We start from the raw sequence: 25504 nt of genomic DNA, 5'->3' as shown, positions 1-25504 counted from the left end.
GGAAAGAGAGGAAATTGCTCTAACACCTGACTTATTCTGCTTGTTGATTTTGGTCATAAGTTGCTTTGCTGTTATCAGTTCTATGAGAAGCAGAACTTCCTTTCTAGAAAGTGTTGTTTTGGTTCCTCTATTGCCTGCTTACATGAGAAGCTCTGGAATAACAGATTGAGCAGTAGATCAGCTGTGCTCTTGTTTAACAACCACTGAGCAAATGATAGCTTCATTTATAGAGCCTAGGAAACAGCCTGGAGAGGAGAAGCTGTCAGTGACTAGTTCAATTTCTTTTCCTCTGCTTAATCCTGTTTGTTCCTGCCACAGATAAGTGGCAGTGTAGGATCTCTGCTTATCTGCATGACAGAAGTCTGCAGTCACAATATCTTGCATATTGTTAGCATGCAGAGTACTTTCGCTTCATCTGTGCTCCTGCTGTGCTATACTATTAGTCACAGGACAGATAGATAGGAGAAAGCTTTCATATATTTAAAATGGGTAGAAGGCTCTGGTTTTGCTTTGTACCACTTTGCTTTCTTTGAAATACTGTCTTTATTTGCTTTTTTCAGACAGATCTCTTGAAAATTAGTGATCTGTAATGCAAGTCTGAGGGACTTTATCGAACAGCTAGCTTTTCAGAAAAATAATTTTCTGGATCTATATTTACAAAGACAATAACTACTTGAACTTCCAGCTTTTCAGTCCTAATTCAGATACTTTTTAAGCTCATTTAAACAGACGTATCATGCTGCTTTATTCTCTAAAGCGTTTAATGATGAAAATGAGAAATCATAATTTTTGTTTTTTATCTGTTCTTGTTGTTTGGTCTTAAGAGGGTTAATTTTTTTTATAATTGATATTTAAAAATAAATATTTATCATTTTAGCACGAAACATCCTTTGAGTTCTCTTCAGTTGTAATAAAGGGAAAGGTATTTCTGTTCCATGCCTAATCTTTTAATAACCTACCCTTATGTTTTTCCAAAATTATGGCTAGAAAAAAAGTTTGTTTTAAATTCATTCAAAGCCATAATCACATGTAGTGACTGTGGAAGTGGTTTAAACCGGAACTGACTTACTCTTACCTGCCAGGGGCGGAATAGCTGTAGCTGTCCTGCTATTTTCTATTACGTTAGTCAAAAAACTGCTGATTGTAAAGTTTTCCCAGAGAAGGCATTTCTAGTCTCAAAAGATTTTAATGTGGATGGTGAATTAATACTGAATTATCTTTTATTTATGCCTTGTTTGCAACTATGTACAGTATTGAAGTGATGAGAAGCAATGTGTAGCTGTGTTGGCAATGACAGAATAAGATTTATGCTAGTAGCTTTACAGCAGTCTTAGGAAATTAACATAAGCCTCTGCAATAACGATGAAGTAATTTTAAAGTTAAGTCAAACTGTTAAGAAAATGAAAGATTTTTGTGCTGATTTCTCAGCACGTATTCAGACAAATATTGTTCTTAATGTTTTTGCTCTAGGCTTTAGAATTCAAGATATGCAAGATGCGTCCATCTGCAAAATCTCTTGTATGTGGAGAACGGTGGAGTTACAGCGCTACCCAGAGATTTGCCTCGCTAGTAAATGGTTATACTCTGCTAGTGGAGGTGTACTCAGTTGTGAACAGTGTTCTGCACGTGGATGCTTTCCGTTACTCGAGGCACAAGGACCTTGTGAATATTCGAGATGTGCTTATTGAAGAGTGTTATGCTGAACTAGCGGAAGAATCATACAAATCACAAGTATGTATTCAGTAAGCTTCTTTGACTCTTCTTACACTAATGTATTTCAGCTCAAACTGTCTGAAGTCCTCAGAAGTTGAGCGGAAGTTTTGGAACTGGGCCAAGTGAGACCAGGCAAGTGAAAATATGTAGTCCAGTTTCAGTATTTTTCTTGTGTGTATAATTAATATTGTGCTCTTAGCCAAAAGCATTCCTGTATTGAGACACCTTTTGAAAGAGATGTTTTTCAAAAGATAAGGGAATCATTTGAACTGCTTCACTGTTCATTGAAACTCAGTTTTAATTCTTGCATTGTTCATGGTTTATATCAGAAAGGTGATGAAAGCATTGTTTTTTGTATTTCTATGTCTGTGTTCCTTGTGTACACACACACAAGAAAAACAACCATAGGAAAACGTGTTTCATGGTTTTAACACCCTTTCATTTTTATGTAGCAAAGCCACGATTTGCTGAAGGGATTATTTATTGACCAAATAAAGGAAGAAGAGAAAACATCTGTACCTTCAAGAGAGGAAGAAAAGCATTTAATTGAAAGGTTATTAAACTGTTTTTCTGGCAGTAGATCTGGTGCACCAACCCATAAGGTAACTTGAGTGCTGGTTTTGGTATGGCATTACGTGATCCTTTGTCTCACATTGTTAGAACACAGATGAAGACTGAAAGGACCTTTAATAACCAAACCATGTTGATGCTGTTCATAGCGTGCTCTACATCTTGTTAGGAAGCCGCGATGTGACCACCACTGCAAACTAATCTATTGCAGCTTTTAACGAAGTTTTGAGGCATAGCCTTAAGAGCTAACTGAACTGGCTGTTCTAGCATGTTCCAAGGCAGCTCTTCAAGGACTTGAAGACATAGGTAAAATTGAAAAAGTGAATGCCACTGTTTCAGTGCATAGACATCTTCATTATGTAAGCTGCAGCAAAAAGCAGGATTATGACCCTATCAATTCTTCTGGAATCTTTAACTTTTTTAAAACTATACAGCGTGTTTAGTTCTTCCTTAGCTTAGGTGACACAGGGTAAGTGGTGCAGAGAATGCTGTGCTATATGATAGTAGTGAAACAGTGGGTGTTCTTCAACTGTCAATCCCAAACTGAGAATTTACTCCTACTTAAGTATTTTGAGACATCTGGTCGCTACTAAGCTGGAATATAAAACAAGGTTGTATAGGATTGTGTCCTGTTCTGTGTTCTGGTTACAGGTTAAGCCTGGCCTACATTATAACTTTACCCATTTCACCCCTGACAAAATTCAGAGTTTCAGGCACCTACTCATGCTTAGGTTACCCATAGCAATAATACTGTTTAACTACTTACTTTTTCTAAAGTGTGATACTTTCAAGATTAAAGACCTGCTCATGTAAATAAAAATAGCCTGATTTTTGTTAGATGCTTTATGAAGTCTGAACTTAAACTTCTTAAGCCTGTGGGAAGTTGTGAATTCCCAGTACCTGTGAAAAGACATTACTTTTGCTTAGGTGCCTCAGCATGCAAAGCTTGCTTTAGATGGGTGATATGAAAATGTTACCTGTTCATCAATTCAGTGTTGCTCAGTGCATGCACAGGATCTTGAAATGCATTCTGTTTTTTCATTTATGAAGTATTTTCATGGGGAGAGATCCTTAGGCTGGCTAATGAGAACGTCATTTGTTCTTTTGTTGAAGGTAACAGTTTTTGGCCCATTCAGTCCTTATGAGGTAAAATGCTACAGTATGACTAAAGTATCGCAGTTCAGGTATGGTAATGATGGTAATGCTTTCATTGTGAAGCATAGACATGTTCTTAACTGTTACTTCTGATAAACTGGCAAAACCTATCCTTGTTACTCTTATAGGTTTTTACAGGGTTTTTAATCATTGAAAATACGAAAGTAGTAAAGCCTCAATTGCATTCAAATGCATACTACTGCTTTAAGAAGAGTAGTTTTATTAAAGATGTCTTAATGCCTTAACAGAAATTAGTATGAAGTCCTATACATCCACTAATAGAGATTCATGTAATTTTAAGCCAGTAACTGCTATCCATTCAGGTTGTACTCTGAAATAATTTTTTTTTAATGTTGGAAATATTTTTTTTATTTCCTCCTCAGAAGTGCTTTCATACACAGGGAAAGCATAAATTCTGTGGTTGTCGATGATGCTCCAGAAGACTCCTTTCAGCAGTTGTTGGTTGCCGCTTCTTTGTCATTAAATGCAAATGGTAACTCCTAATACAAATGTTTGGATGGTTTCTCTGGACTCTTTTATATGAACATCTGTGTGAATAAATATGTTACTGCAGTTCTACGTTACATCTTTTTGAGATAAGCACTTTCATTATGTACTTTTTTTTGTGCTGACAGGATCTACCGTGCTTTTAGAGGAAACATCTTTGATGCCTCCTATTCCTGGCCTACTTGCACTCCTTAGCATGCTGTTTGCTCCTGCTATAGAACTTAGGTATTCACGTGTTCTTAAAGTGGCTCTTTATTTTGTTTAGGACCCTCACAAATTGGTGACAAACTTACTTGGTCTGATTTCAACATTTAGTATATTCTCTTCATTCCTGTTGATATAACTCTTATATCATCTTCTGTCAGCTTTATTATAGTGTATGCTAAGACAACTTTTTCCATGTACTTAGAAATCGGCACTGCAGGCTTTATTCTCACATTGATGAAATACAGTTCCTGACAATTGTTCAGGAAGTCTAAGAAGATGAACTGTAGAACTGGGCAAGTTTTAAGTCCACAGGAGGAGAGAAACTTGCGTGATTTTTGTGAAAGCTGAGCTCTGGCAGTTGGATTACTGTTACGTTTTGTTTAAATTCTCATATAGACTGTCATTTCAACACAGGGAAACTGGCTTTGCTTAATTTAAGTTTCATTTTGCGTATATGTGATTTTTTTCTAAGTTTTGTGACTGTTTTCATAATTAGATCTTTAGCTTTATTTCATTACCATAATAAAGAAAAAAAGGAAGTAGTGTGACTAGATGTGAATGTCTAAAAGTTCTTTTAGCTTCTTTAAAACTTTTATCTTGTTTGGCATAGCTTAGGCTAATTTAAGTCTGTTTTCATATAAGTTTAGTTTCTTAATCTCTAGGTGAGACCATTTTCTTTGTTTGTACAGGATTGATGAAAGTGGAAAGAATTTTACTGGTGTTCTGTGTGGCTTGGGTTGGAGTCAGACTCGTGGGGTTCCACTTCTTCCAGAAAATGACATGGAGCTGACATTTGATGTGCATTTTGGAGTAGATGACATATCAGAGGTAAAAACATGTATATTAATTTGTGTTACAGTAAGAATTAAGTAGAATTTAGTGCATCAGAACTTGGTAACAGTTCTAGTAGCTGGAATCTAGCAGCTGGCTACCGTTGGAAAATTGTTGAAGCTGTGTGTGTGTGTCTGTACTGCTTGTTAAGAACCTTGGACTTCTACAGAGAAAAATAGGTACCCCCTATACATTTTGCTGAATAAAGTCAAATATTACAGTACAATACTTCGCTTTTGATTAGAAAAGTTTACATGGGTTTTGTACTCCTCAGATATCAATACTTGTTAGTTATGTTTTTAGAATTACTGTTTTTTAAAGAGGAGCATAGTGTTTTTGCTTTGCAATCTTCAGTTTGATCTCAGAATTGTGAAAAGTCATCTGTTGTAAGCTTCTTCTCCCAGAGCAGATCAGTCAATAGATAAAAGCCCTTGTATTCCTCAGTACAGTATTTTTGCAACTTGCAGACAGATCTGTCAGGGGGCAGTATGTATGCTGTCTTGTACAGCATAGTAAGCTGTATTTAACCTGTGCTTCAGATTTTAGATATTCAAGGACCTTACATACCCTGAGCAGTTTTGTGTACAAGTATAGCGGATAACCAGTGTATTCTAGAGGCTTTTTAAGGACATAGCGGACATGCTAGTGTGCAGATGAGGTGAAGTACTGTTTTTTTTGAAAGCATTGACTTGATGTGGGTGATGTCTGTAATCATGACACCGTAGCTGTAATGGTAGCACCAAGCTGTTGTGTTTTTAAAAATTACGGACAGATAGAGAAAATCCATTAAAGCTTTTATGGAAGGAATCTGTTTTGGAGGTTATCCAGACAAGTGGTAAGTAGCCTGTGTCGTCTTTAGCATAGCTGATTAAACTTGAAGTTTGATTTCAAGCAGCTGGAACACTAACCTCTTCTACCAGCAGTGATGCATCTGGAGGAAGAAATGTTTCTAAAGCTTCAGATGTTTTTGCTTATGTTAATAATATTTCAGTTAAAATTGAGTTTTATGGGTGCCATAACCACCTTCCATATATGTCAGTATGCTATAAGCCAGAACTAGGACTGGTGTATAGTACTTCATATTCTGTCACTGTTATTTTTACAGATAAACATCCTGAGGGCAGCCATTAATAAGCTGCTCTGTGAATGTGCAGCGTACTCCGAACAAGAGAAAATGACACAGCTGCAGGAAAACATTCGTCAGATGCTTCTAAGGTAATCATTTTGTAGAAATAAAAACTTGTCTTTCACTTTCTCAGCAGAAGAAAAATAAATGATTGCTTGAAGCATAGGTTAGGCTTTGGGGAAATGATAATATAGGGTGTTTTCATTTAATGATGCATTTAATTTACTTTGCTTATTTATGAAGCATTATATTCAACAACTTTAAACTGCTTGTGGAAGCACTGGTTCTTCAGGGAAGCCTGATCACTTAATAGTCATAAAACCTAGACTGTAAAACCTGTTTCACAAGATATCAGTTCTGATGTATCTTTGTTTTTGTGCATCCAGGACAAAGCTACTGAAGTCCTATGACATAAGAGCACAGAAAAAATTAGATTTTTTCTCCCTCTAGATGAAATTCAGGCTGTGTGTACCTTTCCTCCATCAGCAGGCCTGTTCAGGAGAGATGTTGCTGGAAGTCCGATGTTAATTTATGAACTGAAGGAAGGCCACCTGCCTCTTTCTCCAGCAGGCCTCCCTGCTTCTCATAACTGAAATAGTGACAGAAATAGTGACTCCAAAAAGGTTGTCGTGAGTCAGTGCAGCTAGTCTAGAGAATTCTTCCAGTTTGCAGTGTGTGAGAAGTGTTCAGGGGAGCAAGGTCAATGAAGTTTCCCTGTAGCAGTTCCTTCTAATATCTGTGATGACAGAGCATGCCATGAAAAATTTGTTTATAAATGTCGTCTGCATTTTTAGTACTGTCTACATCAACACCAGTAGACTTTTCTCATCCTTACCTGGCTTTGTATTGAACAGATTTCAAAAAAGAGCTGACTGGACTTAAATTAACTTAAGGTGTTGTGCCCTAGTATTGCTCTTCTATCTAGCAAATGTGACCTTCTTCTACAGTAAGCTCTTCTAAAGTAACTGTGCCAAAATGAGGTGGTTTCTCATACTGATACAGATCAGAAGCTTTTAAGCTTAGCTGCTAATACCTTAGGTTATCAAAAGCAAGCTGATCAAAGCAAGCTGTTCATGCTGAATTAGTTTTCAGGTGTTTCCCGTTTGTTTTTTTGAATGTACCTGTTCAGTTAATTTTTTCCCCCTCCAGCTGTGAAAAGATAACATTGCCTTTATATAAGAAGTATGGCTACTTGCTTTAATTTCCAATATTTGAAAGAAAATGAGATGTGGTGCATTTCATAATAAACTAACAAGTGTAGGGGCAGTTAGTGTTACCCTTTGAGGCACTGAAAAGGAAATGAAATTAAAAAGCCATAGAAAACTGCCAGAAGATGTGGGCTAGATGATACCTAGCATACATTAGTTGACCAGCAGACATCTTCTCTCACAGGAACTTGGCAGCTTCAAGCTAGCTGTTCGTGGTTTGTGTGTGCATCCAGAAGGGGATGGGAGAGCTTCGTGAAAGCTGTACCTCAGAGATGTACACTACTTGCACTTTCAAGTGAAGTAGTATCAGTGCAAACTGCCAGCTCCCTGTTGGTATTTCACATCTGTGAAATTCTTGCTAAAGTACCAGCTGTTGGACGTACTGCTGATGCAATAATTAATTTCCTGTTTGCGTCCTAGTACCTCAGGCCAGTTGGTGTCTGTGTTGCTTTTGGACACTGTCATCTACTACCATGTTTAGACTTCAAAGCTGAGTGAAGTTTGCATGATTCATGTGGTAACAACAGCAGGGAGAATTCAAGGAAAGTGGAGAGGCAGAAAGAAGCATAGCCACAAAACATTTCTGAAGGTGCCTGTCTGTGACAGTAACAGGAGCTTATACTTGTACATCAACTCCAAGATGAGAAATTCAGGACACAGAAATGTCACTGCTATTTCTTGAAGTTTATGAATACTTAGTATTGTTTCAGGACCTTTTTTGGGTTGATCGTTCAGACATTTACAGCCAGTCAGGAAGGGAAGGAGCAACCTACGCAGGTCCTTGGCATTGCTGTCTTTACTGGCTCAGTCAGTGCTGATGCTGACAGCCTTTCTGAACTATTCTCAACCTTCTGGGTGTTTTTCTTTAGGATTTAAGCCTTTCTGTGGTGACGTTTTCCCTTCTGGAATCTTTGTGCTGCTACTAATTCTGTTCCAACAGTCCTACTGCTATTTTTCTACCTTTCTTACCTCTTTGTGGCCTTTGTGGCCTTTCCACAGTTTGTTCTTGGCTATCTGAGTCAAGGTTACATAGTCGTCCTGTGTTTGGCCCTGGGACACAGGCAGCTAAGCTTGGGAGCTTACAGAAGGGGTTCTGCAGCGTGGGGAGGTGTCATGCTATCAAGAAACTAAAAGTGATTGTCTCTTCCTTCCAAAAGGTAAAAGAATGTGTTACTTGAGAAATTTCAGAAAAAGAACCCAGAATAAAAGGAATAATCTGGTTATTGTTGTGTCCCATTCCTATGTTTAAGATCTTTCATAATTTTGAATGTTTTTCACCTCAGTTTAAGGACTTGAAAGAAGAAAAAAAACAGATTTTATTAGTAATAGTAAATACATACAAATGTAGCTTCAATGATCTTTAATTACTTTTTTTGAAAGCTAATTATATTTTACAGTATGTCACCACTGCTTAAGACTAAAATGTGCATTTGAAAAACACATCTAGACAGAATTCAAGTCTACTACTGTTGTACTTTGCACAGCTTGAGGAAATAACAGGAGCAGACAGACAATCTATAGTAATAGTTGTCTTGCAAAACAAAATGCCGTAAAAATAGTTTTATTATACATTCTAGTGAATAAGCATGCATAAAACTTACAGAATAAATGATATTTGCAAATTCTAGTACTTTATTGCTTTAAAAAATAATTCCTTTCTTCAAACAAACTAACAAAAAAAAACCCTGCAGTTACTGACCCTGTAAGTTTATCTTTCAACTTCTTAAACTAAAGGGGCAAAGTACAGGTAAGTGAACTAGTTACACTAGATTAACATGGAAATTTAAGATTCCTTTCAGCATAGACACCTTACAGACACACGGCTGTACCTGCTATAAACATTTCTTTGTATTTACAATTAAATGCAAGTTATTTCCTAAGCTTATTTTTATTTAATTTCAGTTTGATCTGCAAATCACGACCTCGAGATAATACTGTTCCAAAGTGGTATGAGAAGCCGTATGAGTGGAATCAAGTAAGTGTAGAAATATAACTTGAAAAAAAAATTACATATATGAAAATGAATAGAGTACCCCAGTATACTTAGTTAAGTGGCCAAAGGTAGAATTTCCTTTGAAAGGAGGTCTCTTGAGCCTGAGGGGAAAAAAAAAGAAAGCATACTGAAATTGAAGATACTGAAAGCACTATAGGACTGAATTTTAGGCACAAAAGCCATTCTGTGTGCATCTGCCTGTATTGAGATCATATTTTCATAGTCTTTTTTTATATTTTTGTATACAGATGTTTAGCCTTTTCAAACAGAACACTTTATGATATTTGAGTTGGGCTTGTAGAGGCAGCTTTACCTTTGGAAGTTAAAATTTTGTATTCTTCCTATTAAATAGTTATGACATTCAAGAAAGATAGATACATTTTTCTTTAGGATTTATCTGGATGCATATTTTAGGTTGTTTTGGGTTGCTGTTTTTTCATGTGATTTTCCCTCTTAAGCTGACAGATATGCTGTATTTTAGAATTGGTGTGATGGCATCAGAAGGCAGTGTTCTTGAAATCCTGGAAGGTTAAAGCCGAAGAGTGTAGCTTCCTACTCTATTAGAAATCTTACCTTTCTTTCTAAAAGGGCCTCTGCGGGCCACTAGATTTCCTGTGTGGTTCTCATGATAAACGAGTGCATATTCTTAAGTAGAAGTGAGTGAGAAATTGCAGAGTGCAGTAATAAGAATTGCATATGCACCCTCCTCATCACTTTCTCACTCCAAGGCATGTAAATAAGGGATTTAGGTCTCTTTTGGAAAGACTGACAACAGTGGATAAACACCAAGGGCACACGTTTCCAGTAGGCATTCACTAAGGGGCTAGAATGTGTCTTACTGTCTTAAGCCTAAGTATTTTTATATTCTAATTTCTTTTTCTTTGGTATTGTCAAGATCATCTCTTATTCAGCTATATTAGTGTTTACCTTTTTATAATGTGTTAATGTATAAACCCTATATCAGGATTGCATTCTAGTCTAAACAGTTTCAGGACATTACTCATGTCATCGCTTAACATACTATCTGTAATGCCTTAGAAATGATTGTGGCATAGAATTCTGATTCAGACAAATCATGAGATGAGAGCTATTATTATAAAATGCCCTGTGTAGAAATATGTAGCATATTGAAATGCCAGTATGATTTGAAACAGTCAAAACCCTTCGGAAGTAGAAAAAGGCAGTATTTTCCTTAACTATGTTGTATAGGAAAGCATTTATTAGACTGAATTCTAACTTCGATCTGTTGTCTTCTGATTAGGTGGATTCACAGCATATCATTGACCAGTCAGAAAAGCAGCAGGAAAGAGAAGACGGTCTTTATCAGCTACATAAGCTTGTTGTGTTGAATGTTTAAGTATTGCTCAAAGTCTCTTTAGAGGAAGAGGTATTACATCTAGTCTAAAAATTTTTCTTCTAGATAAGCCTTGGATGTTTGTTTTGCAAGAATGTCCCTTAAAATTAGTGTAAGTGTACTGAAATACAGCTTGGTGTATGTTTGTTCTTTAAAAGCAAAAGTATGCTGACCTAGAGCAGATGGTTATTCATAAAACAGACTTACTTAAAGCAGGATGCAGTTTTCAATTTAATAATAATGCTGAATAGATTTATCACAATGGACATGAAAGGCAAAACAAACCTGGGTTTACTTGTTCTTTTTCTGTCTGAAAGCTCATGAGTAATGGGTCGTGATTTTTTTCTTTAGTTTTCTTTGTCTAGTTTTCTTAGTTTCTGAAGTCATATAATGGTATTGTCTTTGAATGTAAAAAACGGAAGTCAAAGGAAGACAAATTTGGATTATGTTCTGATCTAAAGTATAACTTTATACAATTTTTTATTTTTTTCATACAACAAAACCTAATATGATGTTTCCTTTTCCTGTATGGCAGAAGAATGCTTTTGAGTTACTGATTCATTGTACCTTTGTTTCATCTTTTCAGCTCGTTTTTCTGATCCATGAGATCTTTAGTCCTAAAAATGAGGTCAGCGGTTTCAATGTAATATGTAGAACTGAAACGGGTTTGTCTGTTCTGTTGTGCAGTCATGCTTAATAAAAGTTAAATTTAGTTATTAATGGTGTGTGATTGCGTTCATGAAATACATGAATACAAAAGCAGTATATGGAAGAATATTCATAGTCTCTGTTTTAACTCAGTGGTTTTGAAGATCACGTAATACCTAGTCTTCTAGACAGAAACAATTGTCACAATTTAAAAAAAGGGAAGCGGATTTGGGGAAAATGGGGTGATGATAAATTTAAAGAAATGATTTTAAGTTGTACTTAGAGTGAAAAGGAGCAGCTGTATATTAGACAATTTCAGTAGCTTATTTCCTCCTTTATTCAGTAGCATTACTTCCTCAGATTCGTTTTAGTATTTCCTGTGAATCAAGCTATCATACTTCATAGTAAAATGGGTTTAACAAATTTTCTTCACGCTGTTTCTTGGACAACAGTATTTCTCAACCGAGTGTTGTAGGCAAATTGTGTTGCATCTAAACACGCTTGGGGGGTAAACGAAACACACAGAATGGCAAATCTTTACTCTGCCTGCTAGTGATGGGAATTTCTGTAGGAACAGGTAACTTTGTAATACCGAAATGTATGCTATAAATGATGTCATTTTTTCAAAAGGAGTCTTCTTAAGGAATACTGAAGTTGACAGAGGAACAGTGTGTATTTACTATAATCTGTTTTTTTAATCTATTGATAATGTGTTTTGCTCTCCTGGTTGATTCATGTGCATGTGCTGCCATCTGCTGGGGTTATTAATGTGCTTGTTGCCCTTTGAACTTCTGCTTGCATGATGTAATTAATGCCTTCAGTAAAGAAGAGATCCTCTGTAAAGGCTCATGTCCTAATAAAACTGATAGGTTTCTGCCCTTGTCGTTATAATGAGAAGAGTTGATAAGAGTTTTTTGTTTTGTTTTTAACTCTTAAGAGGTCCCAGTTTTTATCTTCAGGTGCTCATTAGCATCTGTCAGAATGAGATTTCACTTGCCACACTTTACTAGTCATCATTTACGTTGTGTATTTCTTCCATCACTAAGTTCAAGGCAAAAACATTATTTGTATATATTGGTCTTATTAACTAGTATTTCCATTCTTCACAGCCTTCAGTAGTAATGATAAAATGATTAATTGCGTTGATAGGTGCTCCTGTCAGTAGGTGCAAGTCTGAAGGTGTGCCTTCATTGTTACTTATAATTTCAGTCACAGCTACAATGAAATCAAGTAGCAGTTATATATATATATATTAAATATATTTATTTTTAAATATATATATTTTTTGCAATTACACATTATCAATTTTGGAACTTAATTGCCATAGGCTGTGCTAGAAACCAAGCATATGAACAAGTACAGAAAATAATTGGAACTCCAGGGAAGGCAGATCCTTCAATAGCTGTTAGAAGTGAGGGACTCAAACTCCCTACCCTACTGAATTTCAGAGCTTAAGGAAATACACTGGAGGAATGCCTAGTTTTTGTCCTTTACCAAACGTTTTCTTTTGGCAAATGTCAGGGTGAAGAACATTGTTTACTTATCCTTTTAAAGATGCTATAATGAGTCAAACTAGTACTAATAATTCCTTTTAAGATTGAAACCTCATCTTTTACTTTGGAATCAGCAATAGTAAAATTATGTAGTGAGGATGAGCACTAGCGTAATGAGATGTCATTTAACTAAGTATACACACTAAATAGGGTTGGTCAGGATATGTAGTCTGTGTTCCTTGTCTTACTCTCTTCTATGGCCTCCTACTCCTGTTTATGCAGGATTCTGTAGTTAAAATGCTATTGATTAATAGATGATGTTCTCTGCACTCAGATCTTCTCTGTTAGGTGTAGGACTTCCAGGATGCAGATGTATCATGCAAATACAAATATTCCTGGCCAAATTTGAACATGAGGTGCAGTGGAATGCAATTATGGACAAATACATCTTTAAAACAAAAAAAAGGAAAGTCGCTAGTTGCTACATGATTTATGACTTTTCATTTCTATAAATTAATATTTGAAAAGAGTTTCAATTGTTGAAGAAGAATTTTAGCTGATAATAGATTTGGTAAACAGCCTAGATGATCTTTTAGTTTATACTGAAGACTTGCAGTTTTCATAGGTTACTACTTCTACTGGTTACCTCTGGATTAGAACATAAAAATGAGATAGGCAGAAGACTTCTGCCTGATAGGCAAAAAAATAAAAAGACAACTTGGGGAACTTTTGGAACTGCAGTTCCATGTATTAACTATATGAAACATCTGACTCTTGAGTAAATCTGGCAAACCCTATGTAGAGCGATTAAAAGTGCTGAATCTGAGAGTGTTTATGAATTTCTCTAAAAGAGTGAGAGTGTCACAACAGACAATGATGTGGAATTTGGGAAATTGTTGGGCTGGAACTATTGTAGCCTCAATTTAAAGTCTGTCATGCTTACGTGAGACAATGATAACATTACTATCCCCAATGTAAGGAAAACAGTTTTCATAATGTATTTCTTTTAAGCTATTATGAACAGTATTGTCAGCCCAAGCCAGCTGACTGCAGTCAGCCTCGTACCTATTTTCGTTCTTCAAATAAGTACATTAATCGCTCCTTATCAGTCAGATTATCTCTGCAATGTTCCCATATCCTTAAACATTGAAGAGTAAGGTGGTTTCCAGAAAGGTGTGTTTTGAGAGGAGAGAACAGGAAGGAGATGAGCAGGATCTTAACCTAATGGCAGTGTTATGGGTAATGTACCAAAAATAAGAATTCTAAACATCTGCTAGCATTTTTGAGGAAAGCTACTGTGTTAAAAACAATTAATACATAGTCTTAGACGGTAGCAGCAATGGCAGAAGAAGTAGTGTGTTGAAAATGCCCAGACTTCAGTGTCATCGTAGACTTGCATTGAACAGATTTGGAGTATTTTTTGCCAAACACCTTTTTTAGCACTCAGTTGTAGACTATGAAAAAATCGTAGATATGGAGCTACTGGAGAGAGGCCGGTGAAGAGACATGATGATGATAAAGGGCTGGAGTGTATCTGCTATGAGGAAAGGCTGAGAGAGCTGGGGCTGTTCAGTCTAGGGAAGAGAAGGCTCAGGGTGGATCTCACATGAATGTATATCAACTGTCTGAAGGGGGGCCTTACAGAAGATGGAGCCAGGCTCTTTTCAGTGGTGCCCAGTGACAGGACAAGAGGTAATGGGGACAAACTGGAGCACAGAGGTGTTCTATCTGAAACTGGTTGGAACCGGAAAGTCAACTGGAATTCTCCATCCTTGGGGATGATCAGAAGCTGTATATAGTCCTGGGCAGCAGGGACGTTGGACCCCATGATCTCCAGAACCTCAACTTTTAGTGATTGTGAAAGAGTTTTTGTTTGTTTGTTTTCCAAAAGTGTGGATAGGAAGGTCTGAAGCCACCTGTTACATGTTATCAGATAATCGCAGAAGATAATTTATGAACACAGGAGTGTTGAGGTAGGGGAAAACTATGTAAAATAAAGAACAGCAAGAAAGCAACTAGAATATACAGCTTTCCTACTGAGCTGGTGGTTTTAAAAGGTGAACGGCAGTGGAAGGTAAGGAAAGGTTTTTTGGAGATTGACCATATAGCTAAGCTTCAAGATTTTTTGTTTTGTTGTTTTGCTTGGGGAATTAATATACCTGTACTTGTGAAATCAAGCAATTTCCAATGAGTTTTTCCTTGTGGAAATTCAGCACTGAACTCAAAGCAGGGTTAGGATTTTCTCATGGTACTCCCCTACCAGTGTGACAGTAAGGACGTGGGTGATTTAAATGAACTGTGTGGATCTCCTGCTCAGACTGTGGACACTTGCAAGATGGCAGTATATGCATTCTGCAGTGAGCATCAGAACAAGATGACGAATATTGGTGTCAATAGATGAATATTGGTGTCAATTTAAGAGGATTTATTTCTGAAGGAAGCAGGACTGTCCTTTTTCATTTGTCTGATTTTTATGAGGTACAGGTGAGTGCATATAACATGTTGAGAAATGTTGATCTTTTCAAGTGTACTTACACTGTTGTTAGGCATCCGAGTTACCTATTTGTAAAGCTTGCTTGTGTATTTTACGTGAGCTTTTGCTTACAGTGCAGACGTACAGAGAGTTGACAGTAAACACGAATGTGATTGCTGCTGATGGCAAGTCTTAGAAGAGTTATTGAAGCTAATACACTTGTGTAGTAGCTAATACAATTCAGTGGCAGTGCTACAGGATGAGGAGCATACAATAGGGGAAGTCTGCGATACTTGGGAACTTCCAGAGGACATACCGGCGCTTCTGTGGACAACAGATTTTTATGCTTGCTAAGTGGATGCTTTCAACAAAAGAATGCAAATGGTAACAAAGTGATCCTAGGAACAGATGTTTTGTAATACTGTGCTGTAAATGTTCATATCACAGATGAGAATTGAAACAGAAAGGACTTGCACTCTTCTCTGTGCACATGTGCAAGACAACAAGTTCAACTCAAAACTTGTCATGCTGCGAAAGGCATTCAGTGAAGACAATAGAATTATTATCAGTTTGTCTTCATTTTGTTGCTGCCAGATTTTTATTAAAATAATTTTACTACTTTTCAATTTATTTGAATTGAGATGGTCCTTATTTTTTTCAGCTATAGCAACATAAATATTATGATTGCTTGACAACTATAAATCTAGTCATTTAGATCTTCCAGCATAGTATTGCTTTATTCCTTTTTTTAATCTCATAATAAGTGTTGATGTGCAGTCAACTTTAGCTGGCTATCTTTTGGTAAAAGTTTTCTCAGTTCAGAATCATTTCAGCAGCTAATTTTAATATAGTCTGAACTAGTCCTTGTCTGAAGCAGATGGAAATCTACTGTAAGCTGTTCTGAAACGTACAGAGATGATGCTTTATCACTATAATACCTGCTATAAAGAAAAGTGTATATGGCTATAGATTACAGTGTAAATTTTTCTATGGCGTTTCTTTTGTTCTTTATAGTTTATCCAGGTAGAAGAAGAATGATCTACACATCATAGTATATGCACCACTGCTTGATTAATGCAACATGATAGTGGAAAAATTGGCCAAAATTGCTAAGTATCCTGAGGTACTGGAAATGGTCTTCAGTTCTTATTCTCATTTATTTAGTGTTGGGGGTGAACAGGAGTTGTGTTGTATACTTAAACTTTCTGTGGATTAGCAATATACAGAATTGGAATCAAAAGGAACTTTGGGGCTAGTGAGGCTGTTAGTGCTGGCAGGCATTTACAGAAGGACCTTTGACATTTTCTCGCTCTGCAGTAGTTCTTTCTTATATCCTCTTACTTTATAACTTGGGGAGGTGTACATTGCAGAGGAGTGGCTGCAATGTGGGTTTCTCTCTCTCTGTCAGGAAGAGATGTGATGCAGGAATTTTCTTGATTCAAGCAGGAGTGGAGCAGTGTACAGGAATCTTGACTATGTGGTCCAGGTTTCCAGGTTATTAGATGGAAGAATATGGGTATCCCCTGAGAAGCAATCCGGAGTGTTTTATTTATGCAATTCTGAATTGTGGCAGTGACTACTTAAACATCAAGTAGTGATTAAAAAAAAACAAAACCCTCTAACTAGACACATCCGTTATTGAGGACTATACTAAACACCCTAACAATTGCAATTAAACATAACTTTTAAAAGCTCCAGCAAATCTAGACCCAGCTAGTTGTTAAAAGTACGAACTGATACTATCAGCTACAGTACGCTCCATTTCCTCGGTGTGGCAGATCACATGCACGTGCTTTATTAACTCGCTGGCATTTGTTCCCTTTTCCTAGTTGTATGCCTGGATGATTTTTATTTCTTTTTTTCTAAAGCCTTTTTTAAAAAAAAAGTCAGTAGTTTATCTTGCTAGCAGTCTCTGGGATTCTGCAGTCATGAGTCCTCTGACTCATGCTGCAGGGTGTTCATGTGTCCTGTTCGCTTTCTTCTGGTTTTATTTTAGTTCTTGATGCCAAGCCATTTATGTTACCTTGCCTAAAGCTATATACAGCCTGTACCTTTGCCAGTGCCTACAGCCTACTGCTAGATTGTACTCTTGACTACTAGGATCTGTTGCAAACTCAAACCTAGAAGTTTCTCCTTACTGAGTCATTTGAGTGCTGCTCTATACTAACTATGTCTCAATTGGTTAGAAAAAAAATAAAATTACAATAATTCTTTTGAGTATTTCAAGCAGAATGCCTGTCGTCTTCCAGTCTAAAGACCTAAAATTTTGTTTTGGACTAGGAAGTGTTTTAGGACCTATAATAGGACCATAATAGGATTCAGCTAGGACCTGTCAGAAAGTTAGTTTACATGCCTTAAGCTGCACTAAGGGCTGAGAGATGAAAGTGTTGAACTAGGTCAATATTAGGTGTGATATGATGTGTTGAAAGAAATTTGTTAATGTGTTTTTTTTTGATACCAATTGCAGTTTCTTTAAGGAGCTACTGGCTATTAGCTTGGTTTAGAATGTAATTGGTTGTGTTGAATTTCACAGAATTTGTTGGCCTATTTGCTCAGCCTGTCCAGGTCCCTCTAAATGGTAGCACAACTGTCTGGTGAATCAGCCATTCCCAGTGTTGGGTCGTCTGCCAGCTTGTTGAGCGTGCACTCTGCCCGATCGTCTGGTTCGTTAATGAAGATGTTGAGCAGTATTGGTGTCGTTACCGACCACTGGGGTACATAACTAGTGACCAGACTCCAGCTGGACATGGTGCAGCTGATGACAACCCTTGGAACTTGGCAGTTCAGTTTTCAAAGTCTCTTTGCTTACCTAGCATCCTCGCTTTGTCTATGAGAGTGTTTAGGAGGACAGTGTCAAAAGACATAGTAAAATAAAAACAGCATCCCCAGTAGAAGGCAATCAGGTTGATCAAGCATGATACATGGAATACATGGAAGGGAATATTTTTTGTGTAACGAGTCAGCCATTCACAGAGAAGATTTACAGAAGGCCAAAGCTCTCTTAGTTACTTAATTCATGAAAAAGAATTATTGTGTTTATGGTCCAAAGATGTATAGAGATTTTTTTTTGAAGGCTTCATTATTTTTGAGGTATGATGTAGTTAGTTTACAGTAGTCATGGTGATTTTTTAACATAATACATGTTAACCAGAGCTTCTGGGATGACTGCAGGAAGAATATGTTTGCTGGGTTTGTTCTTCTGACAGTTTTCAGCTGTCCTGTACTTACGTAAATCACTTACTGAGATGCAACAAAAGTTGACCTCTTGGAACAACCAAAACACTCACTTAAATTCTTACATTTTTCTCAGAACCAAAGACAATTTTACTTACGTTGTAGTAGTGTTGTAGTAGTGTTGTAGTAGTGTTGTAGTAGTGTTGGTAACAAACACTTTTGCTTCTGTTTTCATTTAGCATATACTTCATTGTTATTATCTTACAAGTCTACAATTTTACAGATTGGTGGCATTTTCTTAGGGTAAAAAGCCAAAGCTAACCAGAAGTACAGGTAAGAAGTTAGTACACTTTTCCTGTTGAAAGTCTTGCATCTTCCCTTAGCAACAGAAAGACTGTCAAAGCATGAGCAGCTTGGTGTGAGATGAAGCCGCTAAACTTAGGGACTTCTCCAGAGCAGTCAGTTTGTGTGTATCACACACCACTTCTAAATCACTGGATTGTACACATAGAGATGACTGCAATTATAGTTATAGTCCAGCTGGGCAACTAATATCTTTCTTCCCAGAATTTAGCAGTCTGCCATTTTGCCATTGTTAGGCAGGTGGGAGTAGCTAAGGTTGTATTTTTGTTTCTATGTACCAGGGGTACAAGAAGGCAATTGTTTTGGAAGATACAGATTTCACATTTATATATCTGAACGAAAGGCCAAGTCCTAGTTCTGCTGAGGAATGACTGTTTTTTACTTTCCTCAATTGAATATCCAGAGTATGATTTTGTGTTATATGCTGTTTCGTATACAGTGAATGACATGAAATGTGCTCACATTTTCATTGGTGAAGACTGTGATTGTTGTGTTTGTTACTGCATTTCTGGTATATCTTAAGGCTACAGAATAAGTCATAATGGTACACAATGCCGCATTAGAATTACAGAATCACAGAATCACTAAGGTTGGAAAAGACCTCCAAGAACATCTGCTCCAACCATCCCCCTACCACCAATGCCACCCACTAAACCATGTCCCTAAGCACCACATCCAACCTCTCCTTGAACACCCCCAGGGACGGTGAGTCTACCACCTCCCTGGACAACCCATCCCAATGGCTGACTGCTCTTTTTGAGGAGAAACTTCTCCTCATTTCCAACCTGAACCTCCCCTGGCACAACTGGAGGCCATTCCCTCTGGTCCTATCACTAGTTACCTGTGAGAAGAGGCCGACCCCCAGCTCCCCACACCTTCCTTTCAGGTAATTGTGGAGAGCGATGAGGTCTCCCCTGGGCCTCCTCTTCTCCAGATTAAACAACCCAGTTCCCTCAGCCACTCCTCACAGGACTTGTGGTCCAGGCCCTTCACCAGCTTCATAGCCCTTCACTGGGCACGTTCAACAGCTATACAAATGCACGTTGTATTGTACTCTAATGATTTTTTACGTGTAGTTTTTCTTTATTGATAGGTGGCCAAATGCAAGTATTTCTGAATCTATTCATCAGTTCATATCAAATCATACTTTTAAGTGTTCTAAATAGTAACATCGTTTATTTCTGTTTGACAGCACCCATTTACTTTATTTAGGCTACGGAGCAACCCTCAGGTATTAATGACTTCTAGTGCATCAAAGCTGACAAACTAGAAATATCTGTCCTCAAATGATCATTCTACTGAACTATCCTGACTCCTGAGCTTTTTGCTGTTGGGCTTCTGCTATGTTGTCAAGATTGAGATGATAGAACTTTGTGCTGTATCTTGTGAAGGACATTTAAAACTGTTCAAGTATGAAGCAACAGGTTGTGTCAAAGACAGATACGGTGCTACTCTGCTGAGGAATACAGTTCAGCTAACTTGTATAAAGGCAAAATGGGGGATTGTTTATTTCCCCTACAAGACTGCAGTACAGAGAATAAATTGACAGGATCCAGTTTTCAGTTTCAGCTTGCCACAGGTCACTATAGTTACTGAAAACCAGAAGGAGGTGGCGGATCAATGGCATTGCCCACTACAGGTACAGGAATTTCAAATAAGTTGTATATCTTCTTTGGCCAATTAAAAGATTCTGTAAAGAAGATAGCAGCTTTGTCTCCAAGTCAATTAACATAAACTAAAGCTTTTAATGATTTGCCATAGTTCTAGGAACCTATAATGTCTTATGTGATTCCTTTGTGAAAGTGAATGACATTGACGGGGCAACTCAGCTGTTAGTTTTGCCTTTCTGGACAGCACAGTCCAGACCTGCAAGATTCTCTTGCTGTTGTCCTCTTTTTCATTAAAGCAAACAAACAGAAACAAAGCAAAAACAAACAAAAACAACACTGCTTACAAACTCGAAACTTGGGGTTTGTTTGTTTGTTGTAAATAATCATTTTGTTGAGCTACTGAAAGTGTTGAAATAAATTCTTGGAAGGGAAGGTTCTAAGTTTGCTTTGCCACCCTGTTAGGTAATATTCTGTCAGTTGTGGCATTTCAGAGAAATGCATCTGTTGCAACACTTGGAGCACCCAAATTTTTTTTCCCCCTTATTGTCAGTGTCTTTAAGTTTGGGTGTTACTCCTCTGTATTCTTTAAATTGTTTCTGTGGAACTGGTTCCTAGTCATCCATCCTCCACCAATATATTTGTACAATGAATCATCATTTGTATGCTATTTTACAATTTACTTTAGACCACTTCTCCAATCCAGGAATATCATTCAGAATTATGTATCCCAACATAAAAAGTGATTTTCAGATGTATGCAGATAACAAGATACAGTTTTGATTTTCAAGTAGATTATATTTCATTTGGAAATAATTAAAAAAAAAAAACAACAAACACAAAACACCTGTAAATAAACAATGCTGCGTGATTTTATTTTTTAATTGGAAAGGAACATTACCAGTTTTTCTTGTCAAAAATGTTTCCAAAAGTTGATTATTCTGTAAAACAAGGTGTTGAGATTCTGAGCAACTCTAGAAATCATACTCGAATTGAACTTTAATTCTGTTAAAAGGAAGGTGTGTTGTATTATTCCTTTCCAAGTCAGAGCTTTAAATTTTGTGAATTGGGTCTCTGGTCTCTGATCAGAGATGTGAAAGACAGCATTATATAACACACATACTATTCACAATTTTATAGATTCTTTTGATTGAGCACCTACAGGACAGACAATCATATGTTCTTTCTAGGAGGAGTCCCTCAAAACCTAAAATGATTTCACTGTAGAGTTTTAAACTAATTATTCTTTCCCTGTGACTTTCCCTAGATTACTCTGAGTAGCATTGTAAAAGGAAAAATACAATGGTTAAAAACCCTTTTTAGATCTGTGTTAGAAACAAACAAGTAAAATGAAGTATGTTGTTCTGTGATTATGATAAGTAATTAGAACTAGCTATACAATTTTCATTCTTCTGGAGAAAAAAAGGTTTCTTGCAGGAGAACCAAAATACTTGTTAATATGGAAAGTTTTGCAGTGGATATCCTGGTCAGGATCACAGTGAGGGCTGCAATGACAACATCACCATGGGTGCCTACTGTAGGCCACCTCCTGAAGGGTGGGAAGACCCCCTATGGCTGCTGGGAGGACAACGTGGAGGGAGGGGACAAAGCTATCCAGGAGTCCTTATGGATGTCAGGGCAATACTTTCTAGACACAGTCTGGCAGAAGATAAATAATGAATATGTTTTGCTTTACTCTAGCTGTAATGTTATGTCTGATGTGCTTATACTTGTGTCTGATAAGTAAAGCAATACAATTGCATTTCAGGTGAATCATTTCATACTAAGACAGCTTTTCCTTAGAACAACAGAAGTAGTTTAAGAGCGTTAAACACAGCCTTCAACTTGTCCTATTCTCCAGCAACTTTTGTAAAGTGAAGGTGTCGATCCAATGGACTCCTCTTCCAACGTAAACTGTTCTGTTTGATTTTTTTTTAAACAGACCTCACAAATGAAGGCATGTTTACTTATACTACAGGAGCCAGAACTATGCAGTGACGTTTTCAACCATGTTATTGATTTCTAAGAATAAAGATGGTGAGAATATGGGGAGAAAAAAAAAAAGACAAACCCCAATTTCTTACCTGTACCAGCAGTTCTGCAAGCAAGGATGTCAGATCTGTGAAATGGCTTTGTGTATAAATGCTATTTCTGTTAGAATACTAAGTCACAGAAATCGGAAGTGTAAGAAATGGCTCGGACTATCCCCTAATATATATTTTACCTTGAAATTGGGTTAAAGTTTATTCAAAAGTTGCAGCACAGGGTACAAATGAAGTGCATATGAACCAGAGCCAAAAAAACAAACAAACAAAAAAAACCCAACCCTCACCACTTTTATGGAGGAAGCGTGTTCTTCCTTTTGGCTTACTGGATAACTCAGGCACTTAAGCTAGATGTTTTGCCCCACCAGTATCCATGCAGCAGCTCATTCTCGGCCTCGTGCTCTGTGCTTCTCAGCAGTTATTGTCCTACTTCCTCATTGTCGTTAGCCCCTTTGCCAATTTTGCTCTGTAGCTGGCCAGTAGTAAGGAACATTGTGACAACAGGCTTGAAGACCTAGCATCTTTCCTTGAAAACAGCTTCAGCCTCCTCATCCTTGATCTCCCACACCTGGTCCTCAAGAGAAACTACCCTATACCTCCTGAACACGAGTCTTAGAACTAAAACCGGTATGTAAGCCAGACACCAATGCAGGACTTGATGCAGATAATTTTGTTTTATGCCAGATTCATCTGCCCCCCACCCATTCCCATAGCTAACATCTTCATCCCGGTTGAAGTTGTTGGAAGGGCTGGACTTTGTGCTTAGGGACATGGTTTAGTGGGTGACATTGGTAGTAGGGTGATGGTTGGACCAGATGATCTTGGAGGTCTTTTCCAGCCTCAATGATTCTGTGATTCGCTGATCTCCCACAGTCTGCAAGCTACGCATCTCTAGCTTTTTTTCTGTAACATACGTCTGTTAGCACCTTTTTCATCACACCTTCCCAGCTCCTTTCCTTGCAAAATTGACAGAATTGACCAGAAGACACTACGCCATATAAATTTCAGCTTTGCTACATCTATTTTGATGACACTACCCTTTCTACTACAGCGTCAGCATCGCTGGGGTATTGGCAATGATACTGCTTCCGTTCTCAGGGAGCACTGAAATGAGGTACGTGAGTATATCCTGTCACTGTTTTCTAAATCTTTTTTTTCTCTGCATCAGCAGATGGAGTATCCCTACAGCATGGGAAAGGTCTATTCAGGGATCATGGTATTCAGCTCCTGGCAATAACCCCTCTTTGCAGATATGGCTACTGACAGCAGAGAGATGATTGTTATCATAAAACAGACACATCTGCAGATCAGTTGGCTTCTGAGGGTGAAGCCATAAGCTTCATCTTCCTCTTTGTTCTTGTTTATTTCTAAGAAGTCCCAGCTCCACAGAAAGAGGTGGTATCTCCATGGGTGTCACCTGGGCAGGCTTGAGAAGTGGGCCCACATGAACCTAATGAGGTTTAATATGTCCAAATGCATGGTGCTGCACCTGGGCTGGGTCAATCCTGGACATGAGCACAGAGTGGGAGAAGAACTCATTGACAGCAGCCCTGCAGAGAAGGACTTGGGGGTTCTGATGGATCAAAAGCTCAACATGAGCCAGCAGTGTGCACTTGCAGCCCAGAAGGCCATCTGCATCCTGGGCTGCATCAACAGAGGGGTGGCCAGCAGGTGGAGGGAGGTGATTGTTCCCCTCTACTCTGCCCTTGTGAGGCCCCAATTGCAGTCCTGCATCCAGATCTGCAGACCCCAGCACAAGAAGGATGTGGTGCTGTTAGAGTGGGTCCCGAGGAGGGCCACAAAGATGATCAAGGGGCTGGAGCATGTCTCCTGTGAAGACAAGCTGAGGGAGCTGGGGTTGTTCAGCATGAAGAAGACTGAAATTCATTTACACCAATGCATGCAGCATGAGCAACAAAGAGGAGGAGCTGGATGCCATTGTGCAGCAGGCAAACTCTGACCTAGTCTCCATCACTGAACCATGGTGGGACCACTGCCATGACTGGAGTGCTGCAATGGACGGCTACAGGCTCTTCAGAGGGGACAGGCAGCTAAGGAGGGGTGGTGGCATCAGTAAAACTGCGACCTTGGACTTCTGGAGGGCAGACTTTGAATTGTTCAGGACCCTGGTAGGGAGGGTCCCTTGGGAGTCAGCCCTGAAGGGCAGAGGGGTCCAGGAAGGTCAGACGCTCCTCAAGATGGAAGTCTGCAAGGCGTAGAAGCAGGCTGTCCCCACATGCCCTAAGATGAGCCAGCGGGGAAGAAGACCGGTGTGGCTGAACAGGGAACTTTTGCTGAGTGTCTCGGAGAAAAAGAGAGTTTTTGTCCAGTGGAAGAAGGGGCCGGCAACTCGGGAAGAGTACAAGGAAGTTGGCAGCATATGCAGAGAAAAAATCAGGAAGGCCAAAGCCCAGTACGAGCTCAACCTGGCCACTATGGTCAAGGATAACAAAAAATGTTTTTATAAATACATTAACAGCAAGAGGAGGGCCAAGGAGAATCTCCATCCTTTACTGGATGCAGAGGGAACATGACTACCGAGGATACGGAAAAGGCTGAGGTTCTTAATGCCTTCTTTGCATCTGTCTTTACTAGCCAGACCACTTATCCTCAGAGTTCTCAGCCTCCTGACCTGGAAGTCTGGGACGAGGAGCAGAAGAAACCCTCCACAGTTCAGGTGGAAACAGTTAGAGACCTGCTGCTCCACCTGGACTGTCACAAGTCTATGGGGCCAGATGGAATCCACCTAAGGGTGATGAGGGAGCTGGTGGATGTGATTGCTGGGCTGCCTTCCATCATCTATCAGCAGTCATGGTCATCCAGAGAGGTTACAGATGACTGGAGACTTGCTAATGTGACACCCATCTATGAGAAGGATCGTAAGGAGGACCTGGGGGACTACAGGCCTGTCAACCTGACCTCAGTGCCAGGAAAGGTGATGGAAAAGGTCATCTCGAATGCAATCACACAATGTATGTGGGACCGCCAGGGGATCGGGCCTAGTCAGCATGGGTTCATGAAAGGCCTGACCAACCTC

At 38.4% G+C, this 25504-nt stretch overlaps 1 protein-coding gene across 2 annotated transcripts in view; it reads left to right on the top strand.

The window, feature by feature from the left end:
- Positions 1-11764, top strand: part of TDRD9 (tudor domain containing 9) — a 68169-nt gene extending 56405 nt beyond the window's left edge. The window contains exons 27-35 of one of the 2 annotated variants that reach the window (XM_040558766.1): positions 1471-1731; positions 2166-2315; positions 3397-3467; positions 3822-3931; positions 4074-4170; positions 4842-4980; positions 6089-6198; positions 9220-9292; positions 10572-11764. In XM_040558766.1, coding sequence (XP_040414700.1) covers positions 1471-1731; positions 2166-2315; positions 3397-3467; positions 3822-3931; positions 4074-4170; positions 4842-4980; positions 6089-6198; positions 9220-9292; positions 10572-10667 — 1107 coding nt within the window. In that variant the 3' untranslated portion in view covers positions 10668-11764. The remainder of the gene's footprint in view (positions 1-1470; positions 1732-2165; positions 2316-3396; positions 3468-3821; positions 3932-4073; positions 4171-4841; positions 4981-6088; positions 6199-9219; positions 9293-10571) is intronic. The other variant, XM_040558765.1, reaches the window with a different exon arrangement.
- The last annotated feature ends 13740 nt before the right edge of the window (positions 11765-25504 follow it).

This window comes from Cygnus olor, chromosome 5, assembly GCF_009769625.2.
Source record: "Cygnus olor isolate bCygOlo1 chromosome 5, bCygOlo1.pri.v2, whole genome shotgun sequence".
Classification (NCBI taxonomy): domain Eukaryota; kingdom Metazoa; phylum Chordata; class Aves; order Anseriformes; family Anatidae; genus Cygnus; species Cygnus olor.
The sequence above is the reverse complement of the archived record's forward strand: the minus strand, read 5'-3'. Positions and strand labels throughout refer to the sequence as shown.